Source organism: Leucoraja erinacea, chromosome 3 (genome assembly GCF_028641065.1).
Source record: "Leucoraja erinacea ecotype New England chromosome 3, Leri_hhj_1, whole genome shotgun sequence".
Taxonomy (NCBI): Eukaryota; Metazoa; Chordata; class Chondrichthyes; order Rajiformes; family Rajidae; genus Leucoraja; species Leucoraja erinaceus.
The window spans coordinates 41,607,334-41,635,197 of record NC_073379.1 but is presented as its reverse complement, the minus strand read 5'-3'; the positions used below and the strand labels follow the sequence as shown (position 1 = coordinate 41,635,197).

The window sequence follows — 27,864 nt, the reverse complement described above, 5'->3', positions numbered from 1 at the left end:
ATGCAAGAAATGAAAAATACATTTCATTCACAGATATCTTGTTCCAGTTGAACTTAAAAAAAAAAATCTCACTATTATTTGACGATTGAAAGGGCCGAATGGCCTAATTCTGCTCCTACCACATGAACTTATGAAGTAATTTGTGAATTTCTGATATTTTTGGCAGCAGACAAGTCAGCTTGCCATCAGCAAATGAAGAATTTAAGCTGGAGAATATTACGTATCGACAATGATACGTTCTTTTGGGACTCTCTTGTCAAATGGATAGGAAAGTTATCCACAGATTGTTCAAAGAACGTTTACGACCTAAGCCTTATTTTTACCTCTTCAAGAGGCAAGCCATTCAGCCCCTTCAGCCAACACCATTCTCTCGGTCCATGGCTCATCTGTGATGTAACTCCATTCACTCGCTTTTCCCCACAACCTTTAACACGTTTAATCAAAGGAAAAATCAATCACATTTTTTAAATGAAAACTTGATCCAACAATTGGTCTTTGCAAATGTCTACCACTCGCTATGGAGCAAAATGTTACATTTCATTTCAACAGACATTTTCGAACATTGTCCCCAGTTGATGACTTCCCAGCCTATGAAAATAATTCTTCTTTCTATCTGATTATTTCTCCACAATATCCTTAAAATTCAGACTTGTATCTTTAATTTCCTGTTGCTGAGAATACAACTCAGCGAATATAGAATGTATGTCCTAGAGTGATACAGCGTGGAAACAAACCCTTCAGCCCAGCTTGCCCACATCGACCAACATGTCCCAGCTACATTAGTCCCACCTGCCTGCATTTGGCCCATATCCCTCCAAATCTGTCCTATCCATGTCATACCATTGTAATATAGATCTTGTATAAGATGCTTTATATTGTATTGTGAATGATAACACGTATTGTATTCCATGTTGCAAATTTTATGAAGAAAGTATAAGTTTAATGGTAAAAGAGTCAAACTATTGGGCCAAAGTATGCAGGCCATGTTCAGCAGTTCTGAAGGGAGTGGCCATAATTCAGTCATCCTCTGGTGAGTTCTGGGTTTGTGTGAAGGCTCTAAAGTGCACACTGAGCTGGGTAACTGGTGTCTAGTTGTAAATGATTTACCTTATTCAATGATGTTCAGACCAAGCATGAGGTCAAGTCCCCATTCACTTTAATGAAGATTCTTGTCCTAGAAATTGGAAGGTCAATGGAAAATTAAAAAAAAAAAGTTTTATTTCATTGTTTTTAACATCTTTTCAATTAACTGTTTCATTTAGGGAATTAAAATAAATATTTATTATTGTTATCCCTTGGATAAAACGTAACTGCATCTTAGCATGAACTTACTTACTTACTGCCTATTATGCCTCCTGGCATGTAGGGCAGCAATGAAGGTCCTCTACTCCTTGTTGATTCCTTCAGTTGCTGTTTCCGTAACATTTTTGTTTTACGAGACAGGGTTGTTAGCCCTGTGCTCAACCTCCCAACCCGGAGAACCAGTGGATTGCCTCTATGAATGGCCTCTACCCTTCAACCTGTCCAGCATGGGAGACCCTAACAGGAGATTAATCTCCTGCTGGCATAGCTCTAGGGGTCACTGAGACACACAAGCATCCCCGACCATGACAAGGTTGCAATCCAACGGGGAGTTAGCATGAACAGCTTTGTGAAAGGTTGGGTCTGCACTCAGCCTTGGCTCATGTGACAGGATGTCTGAGAGTTTGGGGACTGGGCCTCCATGCTCTGTCTCCTGAGGCCTAGTCATAAATTTGGCCTTCTCACAGCTAGACTGGATGATGGCCCATACCAGTGAGATTCAGAATATTGCTTTCACCTATAACATAATATTCTTGGGATACTTAAAGCATATTTTGATTTTCCTTTCGTTGTTTGCCTAGTTTCCAATAAGACAAATGTGATTGATATCCCCATTGTATCTAAGGCTATAACCTTAGGTCTTGACTTTCAGAATAAGTTATCGTACAGCCTACAGACGGGGAGAGAAAACAATGTACCGTCGTCGTTCTCAGTGCTGTCCGGGATTTTATGAACGTTCTGAGATCTGTGTCCGTAAGTGCTTTTTTTATTTGCAAGTAATTTGGGGCGAATCTTTTTCAAACACCTGCTGATCAGGTTGAGAGCCATAAAAAGATGAAAATGGACATCTTCATTTTCACCTTCATTACACCACTTACTTTGAATTGAGAACCTTACAGTGGTGCAGCTAGTAGAGTTGCTGCAGGCACAAGGAACTGCAGCCACAAGTTGCTGCAGGCACAGGAGGGAAATTGATCTGCCAACGGTCATAAAACACAACTAGAGACATGAAACATGAAATTAAAGTGAACAGCGGACAGGAGTGGGGATGTGCAAATATCGTGGAGCGTGGGAGGGAGGGGAGTTAGTCTACCCCATGGCCGAAAGAGGAGGAGTTGTACAGTTTGATAACCACAGGGGAAAAAAGATCTTCAGTGGCGTTTTGTACTCCATCTTGGTGGAACCAGTCTGGAACCACAATGCACTCAGGGGGCCAACATTGCGGCCTTCTACGTTGTTATGAAATGTGGAAATGCAGAATTCTGATCATGAAGTCCAAGTGAAATACAAAATAGTCTTTTTCTGATTATTTTAATAGACACATGTTGGGAGGATACCTATGAACCTTTATTAAAACCAGAGTGTATCCATTCCTCAGATTAACAATCTGCAGCACAAATCATTGTTAATACATTTTTAATGCAAAACAATTGGTTGAGTTGCATTTATGGTTTCCCTGTTAATATCAATGTTTTCCAAAGCAAAGTATTTAATTTTCCCATGAACAATCTTGCCTGTCAGAAGGTTGCGTGGCCAAATCACTCCTCAGAAAACTGAGCATTAAATCTCAGGAATGTTACCCTGTGGAAGGTGTTGTCTTTCAAATGAGGCATTAAATCAAGTTTTGATCAATAGATGTAAAATATAAAACAGCCATTGTCCCTGCAGGCTCTTTCTGTGTAGTGAGCACAATTTATATCAACCCCATGGTATGAGAATACAATTTTCCAACATCAAGTGATCTCACCTTCAGTATTTTTTCTCCGACTACCTCCTTCTCTCTTTCTGACCTTTCTATAGCCCTGCATCATCCATTTTCACCCTTCCCCCTCCTGGTTCCATACACCCACTACCCACACATTTTACACACCAGTTCCCACTTTCCCCCTTCAGGTTCTGGTTTAATCTCCCCATCACTTCCCCTCGTGGTCCCATTCCCTTCCTTCCCATTCCATAATCTTCCTTGCTTATCAGATTCCAGTACTGGTCGGCTTTGTGTTCCTGGTTTTCCTATCCCTCCTCACTGTCTCCACCTTTACCTTCCCCTGCCGCACCTGCCTCCATCTGCCATTTGTTAGTCTGCCTCCATCTACCATTCCTCTGCCTCCCAACTCCACCCCTCCCCCACCTGTCCTCCACCTGTCATCTGTCTTCAGTTTACTAATTACCTACAGTCTCTTGTCACACCAGCACCATCTTTCCTCTTTGCACTGGCTATCTTCCCTCTCCACTCTTAATCCCGATGGAGGGTTTTGACCTGAAACTTTGACATTCCTTCCCTCCCACAGACTCTGCCTGACTTGCAGATTTCCACCTGCAGCTTGTTTATTGTTCTGCAGCTTCTTGGGCCACTATTCACATCACATCTGATGCTGTAAGAATGATGATTTTGTCATTATTACCTGACACCTGGCTGTTCACAAAATGATTTCCATTTTTCTGTTTGTCATAAGAGCCGTACAACACAGAACCAAGCCCTTTGGCCCACAATGTCCATGCCGTCATTGCATCCATTCTTACTCCTCCCATTTACCTGCATTTAGTCCATGGCCCTCTGGGTCTTTGAACAAAGACTCTGTTTCAAAAGTATTACAGCAAAAGTATTATTTATAGATAATACTGGGATCCTGAGGTGGTAAGAGGGGCAATCAAAAAAACACCTCTGTAATATTTAAAGGTCCTTTTGAATTAAAAAGGTATTGAAGAATAGTTTTCTTATTTGTATTCAATGAAGTGACTGTTTCATCTACATTATACTATTTATTCTCGATGACAAGCTTCCCTTCCCTCTGTGTTTGTCCATTTCCTATAGCAATGGAGCTTTCACATGCAGTCAGCTCTGGACCATCGCAAAGACACGGTGATCGGGCAAATCGAATCATCAATATTTGAGATGATTATGTTCTGTCTGGCTTGATGAGTGTCAAGAGTCAATTTAATTGTCATTTGGACCCCTAGAGGTCCAAACGAAATGCCGTTTCTGCAGCCATACATTACACACAAATAGACCCAGACACAACATAATTACAATTTTACATAAACATCCATCACATAGCTGTGATGGAAGGCCAAAAAAAACGTATCTCTCCACTGTATTTCTGTACTAATCTAGTGATTAATAGAAAAGGAAGTACCACTGACTGGCTGATAAAGCAGCAAGCAGCCAGATTGATTTATCTTTCTGCTGCTCTTTTGTGACTATTGTTGATTCACTGGATGTTGTTGGCATGGAATATAAAAGTTGGGCCAATGTTGGTGACCTGACTTAAAGCCAAAGTGAGAAAAACAGGAATTTCCTTCTGATAGAAAGGAAATGCAGATGCTGGTTTATACTGAAGATAGACAAAAACTGCTGGAGTAATTCAATGGGTCAGGTAGCATCTCTGGAAAAAATGAATAGGCGATGTTCTGGGTTGGAACCCTTCTTCAGGCCGTTCAAATGAGTTGGAAGAAGGGTTCCGACCCAAAATGACGCATATTCCTTTTCTCCAGGGATGCTGCCTGAACCGCTGAGTTACTCCAGCATTTTGTGTCTATCTTTAGTATAAACTAGCATTTGTATTTCCTTCCTACACACAATATTTCCTTCTGCATTCGTACATCATACTATAGGAACAGGTTTCAGGAAAAGCTTGGGTTAACTTGCGCACTGGTTTGGTGTGTGCAAACAGTGAAAATAGTTTTAAAATTGGGGCTGTTTTTGTAGAATAGGCAGATTCAGAATTGGATAAACAGATGAAAGCAAGACGTATGTGGTGTGAATGGATGGGAATAGACATAGAAATATAGAAAATAGGTGCAGGAGTAGGCCATTTGGCCCTTCGAGCCTGCACCGCCATTCAATATGATCATGGCTGATCATCCAACTCGGTATCCTGTACCTGCTTTCTCTCCATACCCCCTGGTCCCTTTTGTCACAAGGGCCACATCTAACTCTTAAATATAGTCAATGAACTGGCCTCAACTACCTTCTGTGGCAGAGAATTCCAGAGATTAACCACTCTCTGTGTGAAAAATGTTTTCCTCATCTCGGTCCTAAAAGATTTCCCCCTTATCCTTAAACTGTGACCCCTTGTTCTAGACTTCCCCAACATTGGGAACAATCTTCTTGCATCTAGCCTGTCCAACCCCTTAAGAATTTTGTAAGTTTTTATATGATCCCCCCCCCCCCTCGATCTTCTAAATTCTAGCGAGTACAAGCCGAGTCTATCCAGTCTTTCTTCATATGAAAGTCCTGACATCCCAGGAATCAGTCTGGTGAACCTTCTCTGTACTCCCTCTATGGCAAGAATGTCTTTCCTCAGATTAGGAGACCAAAACTGTACGCGATACTCCAGGTGTGGTCTCACCAAGACCGTGTACAACTGCAGTAGAACATCCCTGCTCCTATACTCAAATCTTTTTGCTATGAAAGCTAACACACCATTCGCTTTCTTCACTGCCTGCTGCACCTGCATGCCTACTTTCAATGACTGGTGTACCATGACGCCCAGGTCTCGTTGCATCTCCCCCTTTCCTAATCGGCCACCATTCAGATAATAGTCTGGCACCATTCAGATAACAGCCCATGCATGATGAGCTGAATGCCCCTACCCCTTCTCCTCCTGCGCTTTGCCATTGATGAGGAGAGGACATCATTGATAGATTGGAATGTAATAACTTTAAGTGTTCATTTTTAAAACCAGAACAATTGTACTCTAATATTTAATGTCGATAAGGGGTTTTGATGAGGTAAATAGCGAGAGGCTGCTTCCGGTAACAGAAACATAGTAGCAAAACGGGATGGGTTTATCAGACAATAGGTGAGGCAAGGATAAATGTCCTTGCAGGAACTAATGACCTGGAAAGCACTGTCTGCTCACAGATTCAGTAGCAACCTTCAAAAGGGTATTGGATAAAGACTTGGAAAGAACAGGTGAGAAGTAAATGGGGAGGGCGGTTAACCTTTTCAAAAGGATCAGCACAACCACGGTGGGCTAAATGGCCTTACTCTGAGCTATAGGGTTCTTCCCGCAAATTATGAAAAATGTGGGATAGCTTGAAGCTATGTCCATATGATTTTTAGCTTTAAGTTAAGGACCTTTTGCCTTTTAAAAGATGTTCTTAAGATCTTGTACCATGAAATTGGTAGAACATTGCAGCCTTTGTTTCCCTCCGGTATTTTGCCGATCAAAAGTTACAGTGAAGCACAAAGTGATTTCAACATGTGACCATAACCTGGTGACCATAATCCTTGATTTTTGTTTCTGACTGCTGATTATAAATGGCAATTCAATCTCAATAACACTTTATTTTGGAATAATGTTTATTATTGTTGTCATACGAATAATAACTGACCACATAAAGCTTCCAACATTCAGTGTTTCAAGTAAAACCTTCACTCATTGGCGCAAAGAAGGTCTGATCCATAGTGATGTTTGGAGCCGAATAACTGGGGCATACATTTATCCCAGTGTTCATTGTACTAATACTCGTGCAAAGTCATGCAATAATCACTCTGTGAATTGTACTGAGTTCTCTGGCATTTTTTCTAGTTGTTATATTTAGCCAGATTTTTTAATTTAGACCCTGCATGGAGGGCCAGCCATCCGGGATCAACCCTGAACTCTGGTATTGCCTGTGTGGAGTTGTTCTTCTCTGTGACTGAATGAGTTTTCCTTTGCTTGCTCTGGTTTCTTCCCTCATCCCAAAGGCGTGCAGGTTGGTAGGTTAATTGGCCACTGTAAATTGTGCGTAGATGTCTGGGGGGAGTTTCTGGGAATGTGGGCTGAATAAATTGTGATAGGATAGGGTTAGTGCAAAAATGGGTGCTTGATGGCTGCCATGCATTTGGTGGGTTGAAGGGTCTGCTTCCATGTCATATCCCTCTTTGATTATGCTCGATTTCATAGTCTAGAAACAGGCCAACAGGTCAATGTTCCCACCCCTCTTCACCTCACCCCACCCAATGTCCATTCAGTCCTTTTTTCCACAGGTTTATCCAGCCATCCCTTAAATGCATCTGTGATCTGCAGCTCCACCATTTCCTGCAAGTGCAGGTTCCATGTTTTCACTATTTTTTTCCAGTAAAGGACTTTCTCTTCACACACCTATTTGATTTAAGAATGACTGACCATCTTACACCCTTGGCCAATAGTTTTGACCTGTTGCATTATTTCTCTATCCACCCTGCCAAACCAGTACATAATTTTAAAGTTCTCGAGCAGTGCTTTCATTGCCTTGTTTCTATAATCCCCATATAATTCCCATAATCTATGAACCACTGTTGTATAGAAACATAGAAATTAGGTGCAGGAGTAGGCCATTCGGCCCTTCGAGCCTGCACCACCATTCAATATGATCATGGCTGATCGTCCAACTCAGTATCCCGTACCTGCATTCTCTCCATACCCCCTGATCCCCTTAGCCACAAGGGCCACATCTAACTCCCTCTTAAACATAGCCAATGAACTGGCCTCAACTACCCTCTGTGGCAGAGAGTTCCAGAGATTCACCACTCTCTGTGTGAAAAAAGTTCTTCTCATCTCAGTTTTAAAGGATTTCCCCCTTATCCTTAAGCTGTGACCCCTTGTCCTGGACTTCCCCAACATCGGGAACAATCTTCCTGCATCTAGCCTGTCCAACCCCTTAAGAATTTTGTAATTTTCTATAAGATCCCCTCTCAATCTTCTAAATTCTAGAGAGTATAAACCAAGTCTATCGTTAGTACCTCCACCAATGTAAAGCACTTTGGCCAACGAGAGTTGTTTTTTAAATGTGCTATATAAATAAAAGTGACTTGACGACTTGTTTGTCTTCCCTTCTCACTGGTTTCCTGCTCTTTCCCCCTTTGTTGCTTCTCTGGACATGTTTCTGACTCCATGCTCTCTTTTCCAGCTCTTATTTTTCAGGCTCATTATCATTACCTCTCGCCCATATATGATCACATAATGAACAAAAAAAGAAAGATTCAACTCGGATGCTTTGCGACCATTTGCCTTGTTTTATTTATGATTGTCGGCACTTTGAGAGATAGACAACATAATAAAAATAATTCCTACTGGGTATCGATGGTTCCAAGAAATTGTCACTGTTTTCTTGCTGTGTTCCTACACATTCTTAATAATGTGTTTCTATAAAAATTGCACTATGAAAACTCAAAAATATACTTGTTTACAAGCATATCTAGTTCTCAAAACTAAATGATACGTTATGCTATTTATTTTTTTGCTTACCATGTCCGATTGTTGCAGTTGGCAGCAGTGAGCTTGTAATATTTTCCTCTCATTTTTGACTTTTAAAGAATTGCAACTTAACATGCTTCCTTAAAGGACAACTTTTCCGACATATTGCAATATGTTTATTGCCACATCCTTATTTTCCATATGGAATTATCCCATTTAGAATTGGCAACCATGAAAGTGGTTGCTAACCTCTACGAGGACTACTTTTACTGTAGTGTACTGTGAGGAAGAACCTTCAGAATGCTGAGATGCATTAGGTAATGGAAAGTAAATTCTGTAGGCTGGAGATTCGAATATTTAAGTAAAATAAAAAATGTTTATTAATATTGTGGACCATGCAAACTTTGTGTTTTTGCTTGAGAGTAAACGCTTTCGAGATTTAATAAGGAGGGGCTATTTGGTGTTTAAAACACTGGACTGAATTATTCATTTCCTTTCCTTTCAATAAAGAACATCATAAATGTTATTATAATGATATTATTACTTTAGCATGAGCATATCTGCCAGGATTTCACTAGTAACAGGACTGACTGAGAATGGGTTTATCCCCCATCACATTCAATTAAAGTGTATTAAAAATAATTTGTCATTTTTGCGAATTCTACTTTACGGAACTTGTCATCGCCCTCACCAACTTCTCTTTTGAATCCTCTGACTTTCTTCAAGCCAACCGTATATCCATGGCCCCTTGCTATGTCTGCCATTTTGTTGGTTACGTCAAAAGTCCTTGTTCTAAATGTACATTGGCACCATCCCCCAACTCTTTCTCAGCTACTTTAGCAACTGCATTGGGGATGCCACCTGCACCTCTGCAGACACCATCGATATCACCAACTTTACCACTGTCTTCAAATTTGCTTAGACTATCCCTGACACCTTTCTCCCCTTTCTCAATGTCTCTGTCTCATTCATGGGGGACAGACTACCCACTGACATAAATCCACTAACCCACAGTTATCTGGACCACATCCCCTCCCACTCTACCTCTTACGAGGAAGCCATCACCTCATCTGTGACATAAAGCTGGGTGGCAGTGTGAACTGTGAGTAGGATGCTATGAGGATGCGGGGTGATTGGGACAGGTTGGGTGAATGGACAGAAGCATGGCAGATGCAGTTTAATGTGGATAAATGTGTGGTTATCCACTTTGGTGGCTAAAACAGGAAGACAGATTATTATCTAAATTATGTCGTTGGGAAAAGGGGAAGTACAACGGGATCTGCAGGTCCTTGTTCATTTAAGAATCAAGAAGTTCCCCCTCATATTACCCCTAAACTTCTGTCCCTTAATTCTGAAGTCATGTCCTCTTATTTGAATCTTCCCTATTCTCAAAGGGAAAAGCTTGTCTACATCAACTCTGTCTATCCCTCTCATCATTTTAAAGACCTCTTATCAAGTCCCCCCTCAACCTTCTGCGCTCCAGAGAATAAAGACCTAACTTATTCAACCTATCTCTGTAACTTAGTTGTTGAAACCCAGGCAACATTCTAGTAAATCTCCTCTGTACTCTAAGTTAGGTCTCTATTTAGTTGACATCCTTCCTATAATTGCGCGACCAAAATTGTACACCATACTCCAGATTTGGTCTCACCAATGCCTTGTACAATTTTAACATTACATCCCAGCTTCTATACTGAATGCTCTGATTTATAAAGGCTAGCATACCAAAAGCTTTCTTTACCACCCTATCTATATGAGATTCCACCTTCAAGGAACTATGCACGGTTAGAAACATAGACATAGAAACATAGAAAGTAGGTGCGAGAGTAGACCACCAGGTCCATCGAGCCCGCACCGCCAATTCGCTCATTCCCCTGAACACCAAACAGACACACTTCCCCAGGTCCCACAAACAGTAGACACATGACACAGAACATTCAAGACATTTCAGCCCTCCAATGTGATACCGCTAGTCACCATCTCCCATCCCACCCTCTCTGTTTCATAGACAGCTCCCTCGTGATCTCCTGGGGGATCCTAAAAAAAACCGGATAAAAACCCAGTATGTTACTCGGGAAAAAAGATGCAAAAATGTCCCTACTCCCTCCCTCACATCTAGGCGAGGGACACTTGTCCAGGAGAGTCACTCAGGTCTTACTATTGCACGAATTGTGGACCATACCTAGGCCATATCCAAGCCCTCTCCCCTATTATTCAATTTATCCCCCTTGGCAGCTAAAAAACCATCTATTTTAGGACTTCGCATATTTAAACTCTCTGCTTCCACTGCTCCCTGGGGCAGTGAATTCCATGAAATTAACCACCCTCTCAGTGAAGAAGTTCTTCCTAGCTATTATCAGGCAGTTTGAATCATTCCACCCCCCTTAGAGCTGCAGAGCTACTATCTACCCTAGTTGTCTCTCGGACTCCCCGATCATTGGGGACATGCTGGCTTTACATCCACCTAAATATTATTCCCCCTCATGATCTTATATGTTTCATTGATTGTGATCATGGACTCTCATTCTTCTAAACTGGTTAAGAGTATCAGTTCCAGCCTACTGTACCCTTACACATGACAATAATGTCAAACTGAACTGCACTGAACTGAACATGCACCTCCTCTAAACCTTCGCATCCACTGCATTCCAGGGCTAGTACATCCTTTCTTAAGTATGGACCCCAGAACTGTACACAGTATTCCAAATGTGGTCTCACTAATACTGTGTACAGCTGCAGCAAGACCTTAGCCACCCTTTTTCTTTTTATATAGTTATAAAAACTCTTACTATTAGTTTTTATGTTGTTCGCTAAATCCCTCTGTTCAACTGTATTCTTCAATTCCCTACCATTTACCATGTACGTCCTATTTTGATTTGTCCTGCCAAGGTGTAGCACCTCACATTTATCAGCATTAAACTCCATCTGCCATCTTTCAGCCCATATTTCCTAATTTGAGGCATCCCTCAAATATAGCCACAGAAATAGATCATCACAAAATATTTCATTGCTGTGATATTATCACCTTTCTTTTTCCCCAATTTCCTTTCTTTCCATCTTTGTTCTAATCATTCTTTCATTCCTTCCTCATTTCCACCATTTTTTCTTGCCACCCTTCTTTCTTTCTTTGCCGCCTTCTTTATTTTTGCTTTTCTGTAAGCAAATTAACTTTCCTTTCTGATATCACAACAATGACCACGTATCAAAAATACTTCATTGGCTGTTAAGTACCTAGGGATGTATTGGGAAATCTAAATTTGCTTTTCCTTATCCTCTCGCCCCTGCTCTCACCCTTTCCCTCTTGCTGCCTCTCCTCCTTCCTTTTCAAAAGGCATTAAGTAACATAAAAGCTGACTATGACTTAAGAATTCAGGGTGTAAAATTGCAGATGAGATTTTTTATACTAAATTGTTGGAGGTCATTACATGACGTGTGTATGTGTGCACGTGTGTGTGTGTGTGTGTGTGTGTGGAACAACACGTGTTCTTGTTCAGCAATGCACATCTGATCTGACGGGCACAGTTGTTATCACAAGTTGTTTAACTTCAGTTTTCTCTCTCTTGTTCTATTTCCTCTACATCCCGCACAAACAGCCCACTGTGCTGAGAAATGTGTCCATGGAAGATGTATCGCTCCCAATACCTGCCAGTGTGAACCAGGATGGGGAGGTCCAAACTGTTCCAGCGGTAAGTTCCCACCTGCTTTTGTCAATTTTTGTGCTTTTCCTTTTATTGCTGCCAAAGTAATCCGATCTTCTCTCCATTGAACGGTGCATATCTGATCTTTACCATTGCAATGTTGAAGCATAGAATGAAAATAAAAGGAGGGCTTGCAAATAACAGGTGCAAGAGTGAATGTTTAAGAAGGAATTGCAGATGCTGGAAGAATCGAAGGTAGATAAAAACGCTGGTGAAACTCAGCGGGTGAGGCAGCATCAATGGAGTGAAGGAAAAGGTGACTTTTCGGGTCGAGAGTGAAGGTGTGTTAACCACACATGCTGTTACAAATGCGCGAATTACCGTAAACTGATATCTGGCATCACTGCACTTTGGTAGCGCTGGACTGGCTGGTTTTCTGTATTATTGAATGTCATTCCTCTAAATACCCAACACATATTTAATTATCTTTTTAAATTTAAAAAAAAACCACAGTAATAAAGTAAATTTCCCAGTAAAACAAATATGTTTAAAGGGAGCTTGGGAAACAGGACTCGTCTGTTGAAGGAGATCACGGGGACTGAGGTCCCGATGAGTAGGAACAGAGGGTGAGAACTGTGCCCTCATGTGTTGGATCAGAGTGCAGTCTGAAGAGGGGTCTCGATCCGAAACATCACCCATTCCTTCTATCCAGAGGTGCTGCCTGTCCCACTGAGTTACTCCAGCATTTGTGCCATCTTCTGTGTGTACCAGCATCTGTAGTTCCTTCCTACACATTTTGTCTGCAACAAACATTACTTGGTGAACCAGATGCTGAACCATTGGGGTTTCAGAATGGTCACTTGATGGATTATCAGAGTTTTAATTTAGTCAGTAAAGGTGGTGAATAATTACACTGTGTGTAAACAACTGAAATGTTTATGTGTCAGGTGGTAAATTATTCTTATAAAAAAAATTAAACAATTTACAGTATATTTTTAAAATCTTCTCTCACTTTATGCTGGCATCAGCAGTTTAGTTGCTAGCACTTTCAATTCAAATTCAGATCTTAAGAATGGTATGCTAAGCAAAGTGCTGTATGTCCCTTCAAACTGAGGATCCCAACCCCGTTCTGGTGAAGGACATGAAAGTTCTTCTGATATCCTGGTCAACAGTTATTCCTGAGTCGTCATTATAGAAGTAGATTCCGTTATTGTTTGTGGAAGTTTCTGATGTGACCACTTCATTCGCTATTGAGTGCTTTGAGATATTCAAACATAGAACAGTACAGCACAGGAACAGGCTCTCCAGCCCTTAATATCTGTGCTAAACATGACCTTCAGTTATACTCATTTCATCTGCCTACTCATGATGCATACCTCTCCATCCCTAAGTATACCGTGCCCAACTAAAAGCTACTTAAATACTGCTATTGTGTCGGCTTCCACCACCATCCCTAGCAGCTCGTTCCATGCAACTACCACTTGCTGTGTCAAAGAAAAATTTGCTCTACTCATTTCCTTTAACCTATCTCTCTCTGACCTAAGAGCTCTGCCCTCTGGTCTTTGAAATTTCCACCCAAGGGAAAAAGGTTCTGATGGATATAAGACTGATGGATATTCTGAAAGGGACATGAAAGTCACTTAGAAGTGCCAGAGTTTCCTTTTTTTTCTCTTCCTGATTATCTTATTTTCTTTCCCATCACTCCGCTCCTCAATTCTCAGCTCTTAAGAAGATGGATTGTGAGTTCATTGGTCATTGAGAACCCAACTATCCTGTCACTGCATATTGTCAGCTTGTACTCCCAAAACACCATGACATTCATAAATGGTGCAAGATCATGTCGAACTGGGTAAATTATGAGTTATTTAACACCTCTGGGGAAAGGGAGGTATATGCTGTAAGTGTAATTGACAATAAGTATTTACAGGGTATTTGGCAAGCACATTTCTTCCAGATTTTAAGGTCAATGAAAGGTCCACTGCCTTATTATTACTGCATGTTATTGAAGGTTCAGAGCTGAATATTTATATAGTTACAGGTGGTATTCCATTTTGAAGCAATGTAACGATTCCCCTCGAGTATATGTGCTAAACTGGTGATATTATTATATTGTATGTTTGGAGAACTGCTTTTAAGATTTGGTTAAATTGAAGTCCATACAATAAAACATTGTGCATTTAGGGTACATAATAGAAGACAAATATCTACATCTCTGATTCTTGCATTGATACTACAAGATGGTATATGGATACATTGAGCATCTTCTTTCTCAAACTGAATTGAAGCAACAGTCTGTTTACAAAGCCAAATCAAGATGTTCCCCAAATGAATGATTGATGTAGATATTAAAGTTGCTATGATATTCAAAGCTCTAGCTCATAACTCCAGCCACACTGCACAGACTTATAATAAGTCCAGATTTTAGTTTTCTGTAGTCGGGTACATGATTTTGCAAACAACCATTGAAATAAAAGCAGACAATGAAATAAACTCAACAGGTTTCACAACAGTTGTGGAAAAGTCAACATAGTTAATGCTTTAAGTCAAAGGTCCATTGCCAAAACTTGGAGAACAAATCAATTTTAAGTTGGGCGATGGGTGTATAGGACAGAGGGAACATATGTGATAGAGTGAGACCAGCGTTGCCATGAGGATAGGAATGGTCGATTGATTAATGGGGCCTGTTAGAGAATGAGAAAATGAATGAAATGCATTGAATAGATGTGAAATACAGGGCAGTCAAACCTACAAAGAAGATCAACTTGTGCTTATGGCAAGAGAAATACTGAGCCAAGAGTTTTCTTCCTTCCTCCCAAAACACTCTAAACAGATGTGTTTAGGGAAGTGGAGCAAACAGAGGCAAAAGTCATTGTGTCATGTTAACTGCGTTCACACTGAATGATGGAACAAGCTCAAGGGCTGAATGACCTTCTCAACTCCCTACGTTACCAAGGAGTAGAAGTTCTTCAATTTCAGATTGCATGAATGTCAGTAGATTCCTCAATGTGTTAATACACTGTAAACATGTCACTGAGGAGCTGCTGTTAGCATGTTAATGGAATATCATATATTTTGCTTGCATTCTCACAAAGACGTGGTTTTAACATGTAGGCCCCAAGGATCTAACTGGTCATCTGCCAACCTCATTCCTGGATGGTAATCAGCCAAAAGAACCAAGATAGGGGAGGGTTTGTGGTTGTTTAGGGTGCAAATGGGAGTAAATGTTTGACATTTTATAAAGGGTTTAAAAAGAGAAAATGAGAGGACAATATTTCCAATGGGAGGAGTGTTGGAACCAGCGCACATCAATTTTGAGAAAGAAACTGATAGGGCAGCACAATGGTGTAGCTGAGAGACCTGCTGCCACACAGCGTCAGAGGTCCGAGTTCTATCCCAACCTTGGGTGTTGGCTGTGTGGAGTTTGCACATTCTCCCTGTAACAGCATGGGTTTCCTCCCACATCTCAAAGGTTGATTGGTCTCCATAAAATTATCCTTGATATGTCTGGACCGGATGAGAATGTGGAATAAAGTTGAACTTGTGTCAAAGAGTGACTGATGGCCGGTGTGGACCAAAGGGCATGTCTATGCTGTATTTTTCAACTAACCCATCAAAAAAATAAATACGATGAGTATTTTTTGCCTTATATTTAATTTCGATCTGCCCTAAAGGGCACTTACAAATAGGGAAATGGATAAATGCTTGAAAATGAAATGTGGAGAAAGAACAGTAACTAGTTGGACTATTTGGCGAGTTTTGTCAAAAGATTTTTTTCACAGATTACAGGCCAAGCTGCCTCCTAAATACCATCTCATTTCCTGATTCAGGCTTTAAGAAGCTATCCAAATCTATATAATTTATCCACGATGAGTGAAGGATGGCTAATGCAGGAAGAATGCCTTGATGTGGGCTCTTCAGTGGTGCAGTTTATTTCAGTAATCAAAACCCACCAGAGGGAAAATATTATGAAACTAAACGGTCCGCCTGCAAAATAACCTGTCAGGAGAATCTATATGGGGTTTTCAGGAACCTGCATCTCATCATTTTTATCCATGAAGATTATTTGATGGAAAATCATAAGGGATGCTGGATGATTGAAACCAATGGTTGAACATGCGCTCCAAAAAAAAGCCCGCCTGTATAATATGTTTCCAGGTCAAAGTCCTTTCTATCTCCCAGTCCTTTCCTATTCATGAGATATCCTCTTTGTTGTACTATGTGAAATCAGGTGGCCAGTGTGCCAGTCATGGATTTGTACAGCACAAAAACGGGTCATTTGTCCCACCACATCTATGTCACCCTTTTTGCCCATCGACACTAATCCCGTTTGCCTACATTAGGTCCCTGTCCATCCATGCCCATCGAGTTCTCACAAACAGCAGAGCGATAATGACACGCAATCTATTTTAGTGTCTAAAGAAAATTCACCTATCCATGTTTTCCAGAGATGCTGCCTGATCAGCGAAGCTATCCCATAGCTTTTTATCTTCTTTTGTAAACGAGCATATGGAGTTCCTTGTCTGTCTATTTTAGTGATATCTGTAAAAGAATGAATGTTGTGCTGAATTGCCTAATGTTAAGATCATGTAATGGGATGTTTAATGCTAATCTGAAAGAGCAGGGTTAGTTTCATATTTCATGTGGAAAGGCCACCTCCACATGAGGAGGTATTGTACACCCCCTGTATTGCCACAGGAAATGCCATCCTGTGCAACTTGCTAAAATGCCAGGAACGATACTACAAACTCTGTCCTCTGAGGTTTTACTTGGACTGTATATTGCTGTGAAATTGTGGAGGAATTATTGAATAAAGCTGGTTGAGAAACTCCCTGTGATGGTGCCAGCAAGGGGTTCATTTCAGTATTCCTTCCAAAAGATTTTTGGGGGGATTTCTGCCAAGATGCTCACACAGTTTCCAAGCTAATATTTTTTAATATTTGGAAAGTCAAACATGAAAAATGAAATGTTGACACTCTCCTGTGTTTTAGTTATGGCATCCCTGTTGGCTGGATGGAGCTGTGGAAATCATGAAATGCCTTTGACCCAGTTCATTAAAGGAATTCTGTTCTTTTCTCCAGGAATTGTTTATGGGGATTAATATAGACTTGCAACTTAGCTTATGTAGAAGGCATTTTAATAAAAGGGAGAGAATAAGAATACATTGCATTTTGCCAGGAACATTCAGGGTCACGCAAACACTGGGGCAGAGGAGCATTTTTATATCATAATGAAGACTTTGTTTAAGAAAAGTTTTTAATTACAAAATATTAATGTTAGAAAATGTTAAAATATTGGAAGTTATGAATATTAGCATTTCGTGACTAATAAAGAGCCTGACTTTGGATACTGATTCGGGAACCGGTCAGACATAAGGAATAGGAGTAGAGTTAGGCCATTCGGCCCATCAAGTCTACTCTGCCATTCAATCAGCCGATCTATCTCTCCCTCCAAACCCCGTTCTCCTTCCTTCTCCACATAACCTCTGACACCCGCATTGATCAAGAATCTATCTATCTCTGCGTTAAAAAAATATCCATTGACTTGGTCTCCACAGCCTTCTGTAGCAAAGAATTCCACAGAGCATTTCGCTGTACCTCGGTGCACGTGACAATAATAAACTCAACCAAATGAAACAGGGAGATGGTCAAAGGATGAGGGAATTCCGGAGTTTAGAACCCGTGGTAGCTGAATGCATGGCCACTAGTAGTGGAGCAACTCGATTCAGGGAAGGCAGGAGGCTAGATAGAAGAGGAGAGCAGAGACCTCTGGAGGTTATGGGGCTGCAGGAAATTTAAGATAGGCAGTAGTGGAACCAATGCTTGTTTTCTTGTGACAGTACATGTCAGCACAGTGTACTGGCAACTTTTTGTAAATCAAAAAAATAGATTTCCATATTTTTAGAATTTTTATTCAATTTTATACTTTTTAGTTATTACTTTATTAAATTAGTAGTAGATAAATCAAGTCAGAAGATGGGAGTGCATTGATGGAATAAGTTGTTGATAAATGTAGATCTTGTTTTTACTTGATATGCGTATACGTTCTCCTGGTGACTGCATGGGTTTCCTCCCATACTCCAAAGACCTGCAGGTATGTATGTAAATTGGTTTGGTATGAATATAAAATTGTCCCTAGTGTGTGTAGGATAGTGTTACTGTGCGGGGATCGCTGGTCGGTGCGGACTCGGTGGGCCAAAGGTCCTGTTTCCGTGTTGTATCTCGAAACTAAAGAAAACAAAACTAAACTATAATAGTCTACTGAGCCTGCATGCAAGTGGTGCCATGTTTTGGCGTCATTTTCCAAGTCCAATCCACGCTTCAGTTGATATGAACGGTGCCTGATTCAGGCAAGGCCCCGCCCACTGCAGGCCACCAGCCATCGCCTTCCTTGGTCGACCTGCAATTGACGTCCTCGCCTCACTGGCCCGCCTTTGTGCCATGGGGTGTCTCCCGCGGTCGACCTTGAAGGCGCAGTAGACCAGATCTCGGTTCCCTCTCCTCTGTTACTGGCCTCGCGATTCTCCATTGTCGCCGTCAGCTCCATTCTTCCGGTCTCTGGTCTTGGTGGCGCCGAGCAGCGGTGGCTCGGCGGGCTCTACCTCCAGGCCCAATGGTTTCCAGGAGGGTCCATCGGGACTTGCGAGTATAGTCTGGCTTGGCGACTACCCACTGCTGGCCTTGGTCCGCTGGGTCTTATGGTCGGTGCGGTCCGCCGTTTGGCCATGTTCCATGGCTTCCCCAGTAAACCGCAGCATGCCTTCAGCCACGAGCTATGTCAGCACCAGATAAACTGAGGCAGAGGCAGTAGTGGGTAGTTTTATGGGGGCTGCAATAGACTATCTCATTGATGGCACACATATGGGAGCCATAAATATTGGGATTAAATATACAATCTAAGTTGTGAAAAAGTGGAATGCAGGGGGAAGATGCCCAAGCTGATGGAACAGCGGGGGAATCTCAGACAGATGCATCATGTGGAGAAAGAGATTGCAGCAGCTCTAACTTTTCAGATGACTTCTGAATGGATGATGTTGGCAATGTCAGTACACTTTCCATCCACTGAGCAGCCCATTGAATGGGATGGTGGTGCTGCGGTAGAGTTGCTGTCTTACAGCACCAGGTTCGATCTTGACTAATACGTGTCTTATTTGTGCAGAGTTTGTACATTCTCCCTGTAACCGCGTGGGTTTTCTCTGGGTGCTCTGGTTTTCTCCCACATTCCAAAGATGTACTGATTTGTAGGTTAATTGGCTTTGGTAAGTTGTAAAATTGTCCCGGGTGTGTAGGATAGTGCTAGTGTGTGGTGTGATCGTTGGTTGGCATGGACCCAGTGGGCTGAAGGGCCTGTTTCCATGCTGTATCTCCAAAGTAAACATCCCTGGATAATTTTGCCATCAAAAAGCAGATTCAGGGAATCTGAAATAAAATAAAAAATTACTGGGGATACTCAGCAGGTCAGGCAGTATCAGCAGGATGGAAAAACATGGTTAACATTTTGGGTCTGCATTGAAAGGTCAGCAAACTGAAACATTAATTCTGTTTCTGCCTTTATAGAAGCATTCTGATATGTTAACTGCTTCCTGCATTTTCTGTTGTTTACTTATGTTGCAGTTTTACATCTAGCCTGCCCTCAGGAACTGATTATTGCCATTACTGCCATAATAATGAGTGCCGTTCTGAGGTAATTGTACTTTGAGGAGACCATTGCTTGTAGCTTGGATGCAGCAGAATGATCTCTAGGTATAATGAACCATGATAATGACAGAGAAGTTATGCCATAGTTCTCAGCAAAACAAAATTTCATAATAAATTGATTTTATTCATAAAATAAACAGTAATATAATTGGGATGTCATTATTTTTATTCATGTAACTAAACTATACAAGATATAGCAATGAAGCTGCTGGAGGAACTCACTGGTTCTGGCAGCAAATGTGGAGGCAGTATGGTTGACATTTCAGGGCAAAACACTGCCTCAGGAGTGTGGATGGGTGATTGCCACTATCGGGAGGTGAGAGGGAGGGGTGAGGCTGTGGGCCCTCTTTGTGTCCATGCACAAGTGTTCAGCAAATGTCTGAAGAAGGATCCTGACACCTATTCATGTTCCCCAGGGATGCTGCTTGACCCACTGAGTTTTTTTTCAGGAAAAGTCTATCTAGTACACTAGAATTTAGCCTTTTATAATGAGTGACGAAGAATACTACTAATGTCCTGTGACAAATAGGGAGTTATTAAACTTCTTGCACTCATGGTAACATTTCTTTAACTTTGCCCAGAAATATGTGGAAAACAATGAAAATAATAAAGTATTTTGCAAGAGTATGAGAGGAAAGTAAATGATGAGATTGATTTAATTCCTTGCAAATAGCGTGAGATATAATACAGAAAGCTACTCCTCAATGGCAGTGTTGATCATACATTGTTCGATTTGCATTGTCCATGCAACCCTTTAGCAGGAGAAGTGTGCAGCGATACACATTCTTTAGCTGAAATAATGTGGTGCAAAAGGAGGAGATGGAATGTTTGCAAAGCTACTGGGACAATTTATGTTTTTTAAATCTAATACTTTAACTGATGCCAGCCATGCCTATGTGTAATGTGATGGACGAGTCTAATTTCTATTCAACAAAAGATACTTTTTACATGAGCATAAAGTGCAAATTTTCGAGCCTACCCCTTTTTACATCTTGAGGGAGAATTATGAATATTTTGAATTTATTGGATAAGATTTCCAGTTCCGTTGTGATAGAATTACTTTGCATTCGATGCAACATTTAACTTTGTGGTAACATCCCTGGTATCTGAGACAGATAATTGTAGTTTGGAGCATGAGGCCCAGATTGATGCTAATGGAGGTGCTGCATTTTGTACAGGTACTAAGGCCCCATCTACCCTCTTGGGTGGATGCAAGAGATCCCTTGAAACGATTTTGATGAAGAGCAGGAGAGTTCTCCCTGTTTATCCCTTAATGAATATCACTGCTATAGCACTGTCACATTGGTCTTTGTGGGAGCTTGCTATGCACAATTGACTGCTGCGTTTCCTCAAATTAAGAGACCAAAAACTGGAGTATTGTGTGGAGTTTTTGGTCTCCTAATTTGAGGAAGGACATTCTTGCTATTGAGCGAGTGCAGTGTAGGTTCACCAGGTTAATTCCCAGAATGGCGGGACTGACAAATGATGAAAGAATGGATCGACTGAGCTTATATTCACTGGAATTTAGTAGAATGAGAGGAGATCTTATAGAAAGGTACAGAATTCTTAAGGGGTTGGAAGGGCTAGATGCAGGAAAGATTTCCCCCAATGTTGGGGGAGTTGAGAATCAGGGGTCACAGTTTAATAATAAGGGGTAGGCCATTTAGGACTAAGATGAGGAAAAACATTTTCACCCAGGGAGTTGTGGATCTATGGAATTCTCTGCCACAGAAGGCAGTGGAGGCCAATTCACTGGATGTTTTCAAGAGAGTTAGATAGAGCTCTTGGGTCTAATGGAATCAAGGGATATGGGGAGAAAGCAGGAATGAGGTACCGATTTGGGATGATCAGCCATGATCATATTGAATGGTGGTGCTGGCTCGAAGGGCCGAATGGCCAACTCTTGCACCTATTTTCTGTGTTTCTACGACTGTCATGTTTCCGACATTATGACAAGGGGCTACTCTATTAGCTGCAAGGCATTTTGGAATGCCCTGAGATCATTCAAGAAACAATGGGAACCTTCCATTCTTTATACATCATTTAGGGCCGCTGTTTCGCCTTCTGTGCCCATTTTGAGCTTGGGAGAGAGAAATTCATGCTGAATTTTCCACTGTGATTCTCAGTCAAAATTGTGATTAATGAATGCATCTTGCACAATCACCCTAACATTTAGCAATAGATCCCGCCTTCATGCACAAGAGAATAATCTTAACCTTCTGTGCTGTAAATTGATTGCACTTATTGCAATCATTTTAAATTTTAAGTTTCAGGGGAGTTGACCAGTTGCCCTCCTGGATTAGAAATTGCATCTTATGAATGCTAATATCTTTATATGTAACATATGGTCTGCATGATCTCCTGGATGGCTTCTGAGTGCCTGACGAGACTGAAGAGAAAAAAAATTGACATTGCATCCCCTCCCCCCCCCCCCCCCCCCCCCCCCCCCCCCCCCCCCCCCCCCTCCTCCCCCCTACCTAAACTGTTCTTTCAAACTCCTCCTTTCACAAAGCCTAACTGTTCTGATCTGATGTTTTCGAACGTGGAACAGTGTCCATTGTTATTGACCATGTGGCTGGAGGGGGGTAGGGAAGTATTTTTCACTATCACGCCCGATGTCATGGTGTGTGTGGTTGGGAGTGATTAGATTAGATTAGATTAGATTCCTTTATTTGTCATTCAGACCTTTCGGTCTGAATGAAATTTCGTTGCCTGCAGTCATACATATAATAATAAATAACAAAACACACAATAAACACAAATTAACATCCACCACAGTGAGTTCACCAGGCACCTCCTCACTGTGATGGAGGCAAAAGTCTTAAAGTCACTGTCTCTTACCTCCTTATTCTCCCTCTGCGCTGAGGCGATCCAGGCCTCCGATGTTGTTACCCCACCGGGCGATGGTAATTCAGTCCCGCGGCTCAACCAGGCTCCGCGAACGGGCCGGTTCAAGCTCCGTGGCCCGGGGTGGTCGAAGCTGCCGAAGATGTCGCCCTCCAGTCCAGCGGACGCAGCTGTTGCCGCGGGAGCTCCATAAAAGCAGGTCATCAGCCCGTGACCTGCGAGCTCCCGACGATGTCGCCCACTGGCCCGCGGCCGAGCCCTGGATTTAGGTTGCCGCCGCCGGAACACCACAGCAGTCACCGGAACACCGCCTCAGCCACGAGTCGTGCCGCCGCCACCGGAGCACCGTCTCAGCCACGAGTCGTGCCTGAGTAGTGTGTTGGGATGGGGGGAATGGCTGGTGATGGGTGATGATTGATACACCAGTTGGTCTTTTCCTTCCAACAATCATTGCATGTTATGTGAACCGGTACTGCCTTTGCTTACATTTCACATATTTGCGATAGACTCTGCATCTATCATGTGCAATACCTGAACATCACCGACTGCATCTAATGTTCATTGTTCAAATCCATTGTGGGCTCCTGTACATCTGCAAGAGCAAGCGTTGACTTGGTGACCGCTTTGCCGAATGCTTGCACTTAGTCTGCAAAGCCCTATTGGATCTCCCGGTTGTCAACTACTTTAACTCCCCTTCCCGTTCCCATACTGACCTTTCTGTCCAGGGCCTCCTCCATTGCCAGAGTGAGGCCACATGCAAAATGGAGGAACAGACCCTCATATTTCACTTGGGTAGCTTACAACCCAATAGGCTTATAACCCATGGTCTGAACATTGAATTCTCCAGTTTTGGGTAACTTCTACAAGAGAAGCATTCAAGGGGAAGATGGATAAACAAATGAAAGAAAGGTGAAGAGGAATGGGATGAGGCTTGTGTGGCAAAGATGCCTGAGCATAAGGGTCAAACCAAATGGCTTGTTTTGACGCTGTAGTTTCAATATAATTAAAACTAATTTCAACATAACCATCATATTCTTTATCCAAATTCTAGTATCAAAGTTCAGTTCTCTGCTTCAAAAGACGGAACTGTTTCAAGATGAAAGTAAGCCGACCTTTGGATGGACCTAATACTTTTGGTATATGGAAGCCTTGCACAGAGATGGTCAGAATTATCAAACTTATTTCCCAAAGATAGAGGAAAATTAAATTATCCAGCATGATTCGGTGTACTTACCCTAAGAGTAAGGAAATCAGGCCAGGAAATATTCCAGCACCAATGTTATTGTGAGAAAATCAGAGCCAGTAATTTAATTTCATGACTGAATATATAATTCAGTTTGTAAATTGCTGCAATTGGTTAGAACATTTGTTCAATTACTTTTTGTCACATTACTTAATGAGACCAAATGTCAGCAGTGATGCTAATCAGATAGTTTCTCCAATTCTATCACTGGATTCACAATGACGGGTTGATTTTGTTATCACAGTGCAGGCCCAATGTCGAGAAAGAAGGGGCCATTGTTTTGGGAGTTGGCTGCCTCTCTGGAAGAGAGAGTCTGTAAGGAGAGGAAGGGATTACTGTATGTTGTGGGAGGTTTGGGCAGTGAGGAGGATCAGGGGAACATTACATTATTGACAATGGTGGTGGTAGGAGTGGGGTTGGAGGAGACATTGACGTGGGAAGGATGTTTTCAAGGAAAGGATATTGCAAAGGTGGAGGAGAATGCCCACCTCCTCTATTTAATTAGGTTAGAGCCAAACTGAAAAACTCGAGAAGATAGACATAAAGTGCTGGTGTAACTCAAGAGGGTCAGGCAGCATCCCTGCAGAACATGGAACAAGGAGCAGACGTTTTGGGTTGGGACCCTTTGATTTTCTCGAAAAAATCGAGACTGGGTTCTGAACTGAGAGACCCCAGGATGTCGTTTGACTCCAAAACCCTCTTTTTGGCCTGGCATTGTCACTGAGGCAGAGAGAGATACACTCACATCAGCACACTGGATCTGTGCCACACATCAGCCATCTGTTTACACTTATCCTCCAGTTGCAACATGCAGTGCAGGATAATGAGCCCGGTACATCAGGACGGGCACATACTCCACTCCCAGAGATGAAAAAAACCATGAGCTCCCATCAGAGCTGGGCGACTGATGCAGTCTGAGAAATCGTTAACTCAAGTTGTAGAGTTCAATATTAAGTCCAGAAAGTTGCAATGTATTCTGATAGAAGATGAGGTGCTGTTCCATCTTGCATTAGGCCTCAATTGGGGAAGTGTAGGAGACCATCAATAGAAAGGCCAGATCCAAAAGTTGTCAAAAGTGTTTAATTGTCATATGCGCCAACAATGATATTATTTACTTGCAGCAGCAGAATAGGCCTGTAAATCCAATAGGCATCAATATTACAAAAACTCGGATCTTGACCGCTTTTGGCCCACTGTGCTGCGATTTTCGACAGAACGCCGCTACCTACGGCCGTCATTTTTGGCCACCTCGCTCAGAGCCCCCCTCCGCCTTACGGGTGTGGAGGATTTTTCCCATCGATGACAAATCAAAGAGATATTAATATTAAAAAAAAACTCACCATTCTCTCTGCTGCCCCTGCTGGAGGGAGGGGGAGGGGCTATAAAACCAGGAAGTGGTGTGCCTCACTCAGTCTGCAAGATTCATGAAGCCAAAGGGTCATGTCTCTCTGAGCTCTGAATAACACTGAACAAATGTTTACTCAACTGTGAGTCCCCATAATGTGGTTTGAAAATGAAAATATGGTTTGTTTGAAGTAAAAAGGCACTGCCTGCAAATGGTTGTTTGGGTGCTTTGGCTTGAAGTTGAAAGGCACTACTTACTGCACATGGTGGCTTGGGTGCTTTGTCTTGAAGTTGAAAGGTACTACTTACTGGAAATGGTGGCTTCGGTGCTTTGGCTTGAAGTTGAATGGCACTACTTACTGCAAATGGTGGCTTGGGTAGTTTGGCTTGAAGTTAAAAGGCACTACTGCAAATGCACTTACTTCCTGTTTGCACTGTATATTGATTTTAGATAAAACACTACCACTTACGGCTGTGATTTTTGGCCATCTTACTCAGTCCCCCTCCGCTGAGCAGGTGCAGACAATTCTTCCCATCAATGAAAAATAAATGTGTTATTAGTGTTTAAAACATGTTGAGAATCACTCTCCTGTCAATCATGCCATGAAAGCCACACCTTTTCCAGTGGGAGGGGGAGGGGTTATAAAACCCGGAAGTCTGGATGTGGCTCAGTCTCTGCATGATGGGGGAGGGAGAGGTCACGACTCTGTCTGAGCTGCGAATCAACTGAACACACTGAATGTCTACTGAACTGTGAGTTTGGTGTTTTGTGTGGTTTTATGGTGGTTTCACACTGCATGAAATGGTATAAAGCTGCATTTGAATTTGGTGGGCCTTGCACCCTGCTTGAAATGGAATGAAACTGCACTTGAATTTGGTGGCCTTGCACCCTGCTTGAAATGGTAGGAACATGGATTTGAATTTGGTGGCCTTGCACCCTGCTTGAAATGGAATTTCAAGGAATACTCACGAGCCAACGGCCAGCCCACCAGCCGTGAGTGAGCTGCCAGCAGATCAGGCTTGACGGACTGAGCTGCCACCCCAAGAACCCATACCAGCACTCCCGAAAGCCCCCCCACTGGCCACCAATATTGGAATTGGTGGAAAGGTGGAATATTGTGTCAGGGGACCAGCCCTCCCGTGTGAACATGGGACCCAATGGGTCCCACTTAGTCTAGTAGATAATATATAATGAACCAAAAAATAATTGAAATTAATAACCACACTGCTAGTGCAACCCCCTGCCCCAAAGTCTTCAATGCAACCATAGATCATAGATAGGCCATAGAAGTTTATAGTTGAGGTTAGTGTTGTGAAGTATTCGAGCCCTATGGTTGTTGGGAAAAGGCATTTCTTGAACCTTGTGCTCACTGTTTTCAGATTTCTACAGCTTCTTCTCGATGCTAAAATTGAAACGAGAGCACGGCCAGGATGATGTGGGCCATAGAGTCATACAGCAGAGAAACAGGCCCTTCGGCCCAGCCAAGTTGGCCAGGCTACCCATTTACACTAGTCCCAGCTGCCTGTTTGTGGCCCATATCCCTCTAAACCATTACTGTCCATGTACCTGTCCAAATGTCTTTTAAATGTTGTTATAGTATCTGCCTCAACTACCCCCTCTGGCAGCTCATTCCATGTACCCACCTGTACTATGTGGAAAAGTTGCCCCTCGGATTCCTATTAAATCTTTCCCCTCTCATGTTAAACCTATGTCCTCTGGTTCTTGATTCCCGTACTCCGGGTAAGACTCTGTACTTCTATATCTTTTCCCCTCATACATCTCTACACCCCTCATCTTAGCAATCTACAATACCACCCACTTTATGGTCATCTGCAAAAGTAGACATCCTGCCTTAAACATTTGCATTCAATATTAATATAAACCACAAACAGCAATGGGCCTAGCAACGACCCCTGAGACACACCACTATACACAGGCCTGCAATCCAAAAAACAACTATGAATCATCACTCTCTGCTTCCTTCCATGAAGCTACTTTTCTATCCAGTTGGCTTACTCTCGCTGGATCCCATGAGATCGAACCTTCTAGAGCAGCCTACCATGCGGAAGCTTATGAAATGCATGATAATGATGGTATTGGCCGCCTTCTTGAGACAGTGTCTTCCACGGAGTGGGGTGTGGAACTAGGAAGATAGGCACAAAATATTGCAGCTCAGTGGGTCAGACAGCATCTCTAGAGAAAAGGAATAGGCGACATTTTGGATCAAGACCTTTCTTTAGATTGAGAGTCAGGGGAGAGGAAACTAGAAGTATGTAAAGGTACAGAACAAATCCAACTAGGAACTCAGAAGCTCAGGGTTGTCCCTGCTGACTAAACGTAAGTGACCCATAAAGCAATCACCCAGTCTGTATTTTCATCGTATCTGAACCTAGCATCAAATCTGAACCTTTTGTATAGATCATAACAATCTCGAGTTGACTTTTCTCCCATGTAGAGGTGACCACTGCGAACTGATGCTTTGGAACCAGCTCCATCATTGTCAAAGGCTCCTGTAACGCATGGCCAGGGGCAGAGAAAGCGTTAAATAAATAGATTTACATGCAACCAAGCCTAGTCATCTGGCTCAGTCGAATGGCAAAAATGTGGAACATTCAGAAGCTATTAAGCCTTT

At 42.2% G+C, this 27,864-nt stretch overlaps 1 protein-coding gene across 1 annotated transcript in view; it reads left to right on the top strand.

Annotated features, from left to right (window-relative positions):
* megf10 (multiple EGF-like-domains 10) overlaps positions 1–27,864 on the top strand; it is a 166,962-nt gene that overhangs the window by 36,345 nt on the left and 102,753 nt on the right. Inside the window, exons 4-5 of the mRNA XM_055632519.1 lie at positions 1,955–2,055; positions 12,059–12,151. Coding sequence (XP_055488494.1) covers positions 1,955–2,055; positions 12,059–12,151 — 194 coding nt within the window. The remainder of the gene's footprint in view (positions 1–1,954; positions 2,056–12,058; positions 12,152–27,864) is intronic.